General features: G+C 53.0%; 1 protein-coding gene across 2 annotated transcripts in view; it reads right to left on the bottom strand.

Moving 5' to 3' along the window:
* Positions 1-2860: 2860 nt before the first annotated feature.
* EMILIN2 (elastin microfibril interfacer 2) overlaps positions 2861-8842 on the bottom strand; it is a 66554-nt gene continuing 60572 nt past the window's right edge. For both annotated transcript variants that reach the window (XM_058438575.1, XM_058438576.1), the window contains exons 6-8: positions 7951-7983; positions 7133-7261; positions 2861-3892 (exon numbers count right to left, since the gene is read on the bottom strand). In XM_058438575.1, coding sequence (XP_058294558.1) covers positions 3555-3892; positions 7133-7261; positions 7951-7983 — 500 coding nt within the window. In that variant the 3' untranslated portion in view covers positions 2861-3554. The remainder of the gene's footprint in view (positions 3893-7132; positions 7262-7950; positions 7984-8842) is intronic.

Below are 8842 nucleotides of genomic sequence, written 5' to 3'. Positions count from 1 at the left end.
TGCATTTGGCTCTTTTCTTCAGGGGACATTGAAACCATCTTTCTAGATTCTTGCCAGAAATTGGTAATTTCCATAATTAGCATCTTGATCTTTGCTGACACTTAGATTTGTCTACAGCAGGAGCTCCTTTTTGTTGCTTATTCTTAAAACCTGGCTCCAGAAGTGCAGCTACACCCCCAGGAACTAAACTCTTGCTTTGTACCTTCTGCCAGGAAATGACCCATCCATATGTGACTTCTGCTGTGGTCTCGCGGCTGTCCAGGAGGCTGTGTTTACCTCCTCTCCCTGAGCACTTGAATTCCCTGGGAGTCCTGTCCAGAGCCCCACCTTTCCTTAAACCCTTCCTCAGGGTGGATATGATTTAGCAATCAATCCTGATGTTTTCATCACAGTCAGAGTGACCTTTGATCAAAAACCACGTCGCATATATTACTTAAATGGTGATCTTTTGTCCTCTCAGATTGCTGGGCCCTTACCAGATGCAGCATATACTGAACCCTGCATCCCAAAGGCACTCCACAGGAGCATGCGTTCAGGATGGAAACATTTGCATTTCGTGCCTCCTTGCCATGACGTGATGGCAACCATGGGTCTTTGGGAATGCAAAAGAAGAGCTCAGGGAAATTGGTTACAAAGGAAATGGTCTTTACCCAGAGCAGCTTTGAGGGCTTCAGGAGAGCAGTGGACTTTGCATACCTGAGCTCTGAGGACGTGCCTGCGCGTGGCTTCTTTCTGTTTTGCCCTGCACCCATTGGAGTTGGCGTGTGTCCTTCCGTTTTCTTTCCCGTTTATAGGATGGCATAAGGAAAATACACATTTCTGTTTAGAAAGGGGCTGTGGTGTGGATATGTGCAAAGCTGGGTTTCCAAGCTACAGGCATGAACGAAGTGACTCCAATCACAAATACTCCGTCAAGCTGCAAATACATAAATTGTGAGAAAATTAGTCACCTGGGAAAGCTAGATGAACATGCCAACCAGGAAGTAATTTCAAATGCAGTTCAAGGTTTGCATTTATTGACGATGCCATTTTGTCTTTAATCATGTAAATGAGGCCATTTGTTAGTGTTACGTGGAGGTGAGGAGGGGATGTCACAGTCCTTCTCTACTTAAGAAGTGTCCTGACCTTTTCTCAGCAACAACTTGATATCAGAAGTTGCGAACTTGGCTGGGCATGGTGGCTGACACCTGTAATCCCAGCACTTTGGGAGGCCGAGGTGGGCGGATTGGCTGAGCTCAGGAGTTCGCGACCAGCCCGGGCAACACGGTGAAACCCTGTCTCTACTAAAATACAAAAAATTAACCAGGCGTGGCAGCGTGCACCTGTAGTCCCAGCTACTCGGGAGGCTGAGGTAGGAGAATTGCTTGAACCCGGGAGGCGGAGGTGGTTGCAGTGAGCTGAGACTGCACTACTGCACTCCAGCCTGGGCGACAGAGTGGGACTGTCTCCCAAAAAAAAAAAAAAAGTTGTGAGCTTGTGCCTGATTCTGTCTCAGGGTTTGGTATGCCTCTGACTCGCAGGCACTACTTCAGGGGTGATGACCTCTTGAAGGGCTGCTTCAAACCCCACAGCCTTAAGCTCAGCTGACCTTGTTCTACTACCTGTACAAAAAGACAGCCTTTCCCTTTCTAAAGATGTCTCCTAAGTGGGCCAGGATCCACCTGTCTGTCATCCAGCTTTATCTCAAAGTAGAGGCAGGCTCCAGCCATAATGGGGAATATTCTGTTTTGCTTGTCTTGAATTCACCATTGTTGGTGAGTAGAGATGCACTGAGAGGAGGACTGGGTTTTACCCGATGTTCCAGACCCATCTACGGAGTAGGGAAAGCAGCAGGTAGTCATCACCCACCTTCTGCCTGAGCACGTCCCCTTGGGCACCGAGTGCGGTCTTTTCAAAAGGAGCGTGAGGGGAGAGGGCGATGGCGCGTGCCGGCTGGGTTTTCCTGAAAACAAACACTGCTGCACTGGGGTGCTTTCCATGAGTCATTCCTAGGACAGCCAAGGATACTCTGACAGCTCTCCTTAGCCAGTTCCCCAGCTGTCGTAATGGGGTGAGATGCCATTCTCTCCCCGCTGCTGGACAAAGAGGTCCAAATTTTAAATAGTAAAACGGCAAACCTTTAGTTCTTGCTCATGTCTTCCTAGCTGTGGCGGGGGGAGTAAATAGGAACTCCGAAGTGTCCAGTGGCCACCCTGTAAATTGATTTGCAAACAATTCTTAAAGCATTTTTTTACAGCATAAGAGCATCTTCTGGGCCAAGGAAACTGCAGCTCCTGTTTCTACCGTCCAAACCTTTCCCCAGTGGGACTTGATTCAACCAGTAGGTTTTACCAACCTGATCCACAGAGACTACCTTGAACTAAGGGTGCTGAGAGGTCTCCGTGGCCACTGGTGACAGATTAATACTCCCGGGCCTCCCCTCAGTGGAGGCATCTTGCTGTGTGAAGATGCTGTGTTCTCAGATGGGCTCAGCTGTCAGTGTGTGGCCAGCGTTAGGTTGAGCCTCCTGCTGCTTAGAAACCCGAGAGCTCAGCGAGCTGTGTCTGTCTGCTGGAGATTGGTGGTGCAGTGAAGCAGCAGGGATCGAGTTAGCCTGGGCAGCTGCTGTGGTCTGAGTGCAGCATCCCCAGAGGAGCCACTCCAGCTGCAGATGACATGGGGCCTTGACCTCCGTGCACATCTGGTCCGTCTTCACAAGCCAGAAACAAAACCCAAGTGTACAGCTTGGATGCGGAGGGGTAACAGTTTTGTAGCTGAGATTAATTTTACTCAAGATTACTTTCTGTAGCCCTTTTTGAAACAAGAAATTTCTTAAGTTTGCTTTTTAGCAACAACTCCCAATCTGTAAGGGACCACATTTAAATTAACAAAAGTAACTGGAAATGGCTTTACATCTTTATTGACACTCCCTGTCTTTCCACTTAAATTGTACATGCCATTTAAGGAGCCCAGCAAGCTTTGGGAACAGTCTCTAACGCATCCCCATTTGCAGCTGGGCCAAGGCCCGCCTGAGCAGGCTAAGTCCCAGGCGGCAATGGTGAGCCAAGCAGGAGACAGCCCAAACTAAAGTCGGGGTCTCTGTGTGGCGGCCCGGGCCACTTCGGCACTTCAGTGTTTAAACTTCTGCGTGCAGTGTACAGACAGACAGCTGGCCACAGTGCTGCCCTGCAGTAAAGACCAGCCACAGTGGCCGGCTCTCCCCTGCCTCCCTCCTCCCAGCCCACAGTCAGACGGAGCCTCTGTGGCAAGCCCAGGCCCAATCCAGGGCCCTCGGAGTGTAGATACAGGTGGAGGCCTTTCCAAGTCTTCCAGTTGTCCAGTTAGAGTGGCAGAAAAGTCAGTGGCCACATTCACCGTGTGCCTCACTCTCTGCAGCCTGGCTGGATGCAGTAAGGCATGGTGGCCTCAACAGTGAGGGAAGGCCTTTATGTTGGGGACAGGTGGTGGGCATATGTGGAAACTCTAGCCCCGTGCTTCCATTACATACAAAACCGAATATATTAAAGCTTTAGAGTTTTTACAACTATCTTTCCCCTGACATCTCCCCAGTCACCTTAGAGGTGGGAAAGGAAAGGATATAAGAAAACCCCACTAAATGTGGAGTACATTTCGTCAAAGTCTGTGTGAGCCAGCTTGCCCCCAGTCACCACGATGTTGACTGCATCTCCCGCCTTCAGGTGCACAATGAGGTGGAATGCCCCCGGGCCCCCGCAGGTGTGCAAAGCCCCTGGAGGGCGGTGGTATTCCAGGAACTCTCTCCTGTACCCAGCAGTATGCAGCTGGGCCACGCTGGCGTTGGAGACCGACAGCACTGCTTCCACGTAGGCGTCTCTCTCGGGGGTGAGTGTGGCCGTGATCAGGTAGCGCCCATCATAAGGAGCCGTGAAGACCCCTGTGGGGAGAAAGGCAAACCCTGTGCTCACCTGCTGTCGTCACAGCCTTTGCCATGGCAGTAAGTGGCCCCCCAGTGATTAACCTGGGCCTGGGAGACCAGCCATCTCTGTCTTCCCATGGCAGCTGGCTGCCTGCCTCAGCTTCTTTTTATGCTCATCCCCTACAGCCTACCCGTGAGGCAGAGGCCACCTTAGCCCATACCACTTTTTGCCATGGACCTAAGAATGCCTCTTGGAGGCATTCCTTATTGGAAGCACCTAAAGGCTAAAGTCAGCCTCAAAGCTTGCTGCTGGGCAGAATACCCGTGAGGCAGGGCCAATAAAAACGAAGCTTGCCACCAACCCAGGGAGAGGCAGACATGGCACCATGTAACCCCAGGGGCCATGCCAGGTTTCTCCTGTAAGAGGCCATTCTCCCCACACTGGGCAATGGCCAGAAGTGAGCACTGATACTCAGCCCATGACACACACATTCTGGGCCCAAGGTGGGAAAGGAAGTGGTGGCCAAAGGTGAGGAAGGTGGAAAGATCTGTACATGTCACAATTCACTAAGCAGAAGCAGCTGTAGGTGGCCCCACAGCTAGGAGAGTCAGTGCCAACACCAAATGCTGGCAGGAATGGCCATCACTCACGGGCTCTGCAGTGGACACCAGACCTTGCCGCTGACCACAAGCCAAGAGTGGACATAAAATGGAGGGCCCAGGAGCTAAAAAGAGTGGTCCTGGCCATGCATGGTGGCTCATGCCTGTAATCCCAGCACTTTGGGAGGCCAAGGTGGGCAGATCACCTGAGGTCAGGAGTTTGAGACCAGCCTGGCCAACATGGATAACCCCATCTCTACTAAAAATACAAAAAAAATTAATGAGATGGGCATGGTGGCGTGCACCTGTAGTCCCAACTGCTCAGGAAGCTGAGGCACGAGAATCCCTTAAACCTATGTGGCGGAGGTTGCGGTGAGCCGAGATGGCACCACTGCACTCCAGCCTGGGTGACAGAGGAAGACTGTCTCAGGAAAAAAAAAAAGTGGTTGTCAGGAGTCCAAGCCTTCAATCTGCTCTGGAAAACAGAAGAGGCCTGGCTACCCAGTCTGCTTCCCAACTTTGAGCAGCAAGTAACTGAGGGCTTTCCAGAGGCTTCCTAAGGTACCTGGCCCTGAGGCCAGCACCAGCCCTGGCGTTTTGAATGTGGCCTTCACCTTTGTTCAGAGTCGCCTGTGGTGAAGCCTCACTCAGTTCACCCAGAATTCCCTTTCTGCACCTGCTCCATGCAAGACAAGAGGTAGCTCTGGGAATGTGAGACTATAGGTCACAGTCCCTGCCTGCAAGCGCCACCTGACCTGTCCAAGCAGACGAACCGTCCCTATGGCCAAGGCAGTGCAGAGTGACCTGGGGAGCATGGCCTTGTTACAGTCAGGCAGATGGGAGCAGGGCAGGAGAGCCCCTACCCCAACTAGGAATGTCAGGCAACCATCAGATGATGGTCCTGCAGTTGTTAACTGTTTCTCTACATTAATGATTGGTTGCAGCCAGCACCACAGAAAGGCAGTCGCCCAATAGTCAGACAAAACCTGAAGCTGATGATCAGCTGCTTCCAGATAAGATCTCCAGAGTTGGGCGATGAAGCTCATGCATGCGCATTAAGAGGCAAAAATGATGTTTCAAATGGTGTTTAACTGGTGTGTGACCTCCTGGGAACACCTGACTGGTCCAGGAAGAACACCTCACGTGGGCACACGCACAACTCCAGGAAACACTGTGCATGCCCCCCTCTTAGGCACTGGCAGGCCCCTGTGCATGCGGACGGCCCCCCAAAGGAAGAATCAGGAAAGGAACGCAACCCCCGGGAAGCATGCCAATGTATAAGACCCCAAGTCACCGGTCAGACCGCACTTGAATCTCTCAAGTCACCCACTTGGCCGTCTTCCGAGTGTACTTTCCTTCCTACTCTAAAACTTGCCTCAGTCTCACTCTGCCTCGTGCCCCTTGGTCAAATTCTTTCTTCTGAGGAGGCAAGCATTGAGACCTATATGGATTCCCCTTCACTGATGTACTGACCCCCAAAGGCGACTGCCACTCTGAGCAGAGGCCTGGAGGCCTGTGGGGCCCAGGAGGAAGCTACACGGCGGTGGAAAGTAAGTGGCGTTCCTCTCGCCTTGACCTTAGATGCCAAGCTCCAGCTTAATCAGCCCGGGGCACTGAGAATTTATTTCTCTGAGTTCTGCAGGTAACTTAGGCTTGCTAACATAACAGTTAAGAGCCACTGCCTAAGGACAGATGGGATTTAGCCAGACGGTGACCAGACAGGGCAAATGTGAGGCTGGGGGTGGCTAAAAACTACCAAGAAGGAAACCAAGTCCCCCTCCCTCCCAGTGGCTTATGGGTGGCAAGGCCTCCCTGAAATCCACTGCCCCACCCCCCTCCAGGAGGCCCTCTTCACAGTGTGTGAGCAGAACAGTGACTGCTGAGGGCAGAGAGAGGTCAGGAAAGACCCCGGGCTGTGGGGACCTCCCCACACCTGCCTGGGAGCTCTGTCCTGATGGGCCCAGGCGCCCCTGGACCCTGCTTTCCTTGGAGCTGCCCTCAGTCCGGGCAGAGCAGCCCAGCCCAAGTGGACACTGATGGCACACAGGGAACCCGGAGGTAAACTCCACACCCATGATCCTTGGGACCCCCAGAAACCACCCGGGGCAGGGGGACACGCCAGGCGCTGCAGAAAGACTCAAGCTCCCAGCTGAAGGGATTCTGTTGCGGAGCATGAGGCCCTCTGAGGAGCGCAGTCCCTCTTCTGGCTCTGTTCATCATCAACTAGGAGACCCTGAGGGAGCCTCCCGTTTGTCCTGGCCCAGGTTGTCAGGATGACTGTCGGAGCCCGAGAGAGAGGGCTGCAGTGGTGGCTATCAGAGGTGGCCAGGGCATGGCGGGCTGTGCCGGCAGAGCCCTCGTAACTGCCGTAAAAAATGAATAGCAACCCCAGTGGTGAATGCTGAGGACTAGCGTGTTGACCTCACGACTAGAAAATGTTACACACCCATGCAGCCTGCAGCCCTCGAGCCGGGAAACGTTCTGCGTGAAAGCCCACAGAGTGGGGCAGAGGAGTGCAGGCCCACTTGGGCATCTGCTCCAGGGTGGCATCCTCCCTGAGCCCACGGGACGCTGGGAACCAGCCAGCCATGGTGGGAGGGGTCCCACCTGCGTTGGGGTAGGAGGAGGACACAGTATCAGTTCCCTTCAAACACTCACCCGTGCTGGGGTTGTAAACATCCCCGTCGTTCACCAGCACTTTGTTAAAGAGGACAACGCCCCCATCGCTGGGGAAAGGCTTCTGGGTGAGCCCCGCAGAAAAAGACACCAGAGAAGGCACCGGAGCTCCTGGAGCAGAGAAAGGATGGAATGGATTGACCCACGTGCTTCTGTCCTCTAGGGGGAGGGCCTGGAAAACTGAGGCCTACGTGCCAGGCCCATTTTATTTCACCCAAAGTGGTGAAGCAAACTCCTCATGCCCAAGAGCCAGAGGGTTCCCTGTCTGAGGATCAGCAGACAGGACAGCTGAGGAATCTGAGAAACTGGACAGACTCTTGTTAGGAGGGTGTGTGAGAGGCTGGGCATGTAAGCATATGAGATGAGCGTGTGTGTGTGTGCGCGCACACACTTGTGAGCACACGTGTTAGGAGGCCAGGCAGTGGGTGCATCATCATCTAGGGAGCTGCTTCCTTACTAATAAATCAGTAAAACCTGGAGCCCCAGGAAGCTCATCAGGACCACACAAGGGCAGAGGCCCACCCAGTGATCCCCTTGGGAAACTCAATGAGCTGGGATGATGGAGGAAGGAAGATTCCTTGTCTTGGGCCTGACTCTGACCCTCTCTGGGGAGCAAACCTTGGGGAATTTGGTCCACTGTAGTCAGCAGAGGGCTGTCCCAGTGCTGGTGGGTGGGGAAGGGCTGGGCCCAGGCTTGATTTGTGTTAATAGCCTGGAGGGAGGAGGCAGGAAATGCAGAGGAGGGGCAGAGGCCACCAAGGAGACCGCTCCTCCTGCCCCTGGTCTCTCAGCAGGCGTACCTGGGGAAGCTACAGGAGGTGACTTCGGGTATCCTGAAAAAGCAAAAAGGAAATGGCATGTCAAACAAGATCCTAAGCACCAGCTCCTTGTTCTGAGCCCCCTTTTTTCTCTTTGCTCCTCACAAGTTCAAATCGAGTCTTCACTACTATAGAAACAGACATAGAACAAGGGCACCCACTGTCACTGCCCTCCTACAAGCAGAGGCACATTTGTACCAGCCTGTCCCTGCTTCCTCACTAGCCCATTTATCCCTGGCGGGGAAGAGGGCACTGAGGGCAAGCTGGCTGCAGGAAAGAAAGAGATGGGCGCTGGAGCCTTGGAGGCTTCTCTGCGACTGAGAGTCACACAAGCCAACAAACATTTGCCCTCTAGCAGTGTTCTGTTCAAGAGCTCTACCTTCAATTAGACTGAACGCAGTACTTATTAAATGGAGGCATGGATGGGTGGGTGCAGAAGTGGAGGGACAAATAGATGGATGAGTGGATGCATGCAGGGAAGGGTGCACGGCTTGATGCGTGGATGGATGTGCACATGCATAGGTGGGTAGACAGATACGTGCATGGATACATGGGTGGGTGGGTCCCTGGGGTGCCCCAGCCTCTGCATATGAGGATGCATATGTGGGTGGATGGATGTGTCGATGGGTGGATACACTGATAGATGTGTGTGTGGGTGGCCGGATGGAAGGGATACATGGATAGATGCATGGGTGAGTGCTGCATGCATGGAAGGGTGTGTGGATGGACAAATGAGGGAACAAATAGCCCAAGAGAGCCTAAGCATCCATGATACATGGAACTAACAGAAGATAAATGTTATCTTAGAAAACAGGACATCTGCCTAAGAGCTGTGATCACCGCAGCTCAGGTGTCTTAGAAGGAATAGAAAAAA

Source organism: Hylobates moloch, unplaced genomic scaffold (genome assembly GCF_009828535.3).
Source record: "Hylobates moloch isolate HMO894 unplaced genomic scaffold, HMol_V3 SCAFFOLD_5, whole genome shotgun sequence".
Lineage (NCBI taxonomy): Eukaryota > Metazoa > Chordata > Mammalia > Primates > Hylobatidae > Hylobates > Hylobates moloch.
The sequence above is the reverse complement of the archived record's forward strand: the minus strand, read 5'-3'. Positions and strand labels throughout refer to the sequence as shown.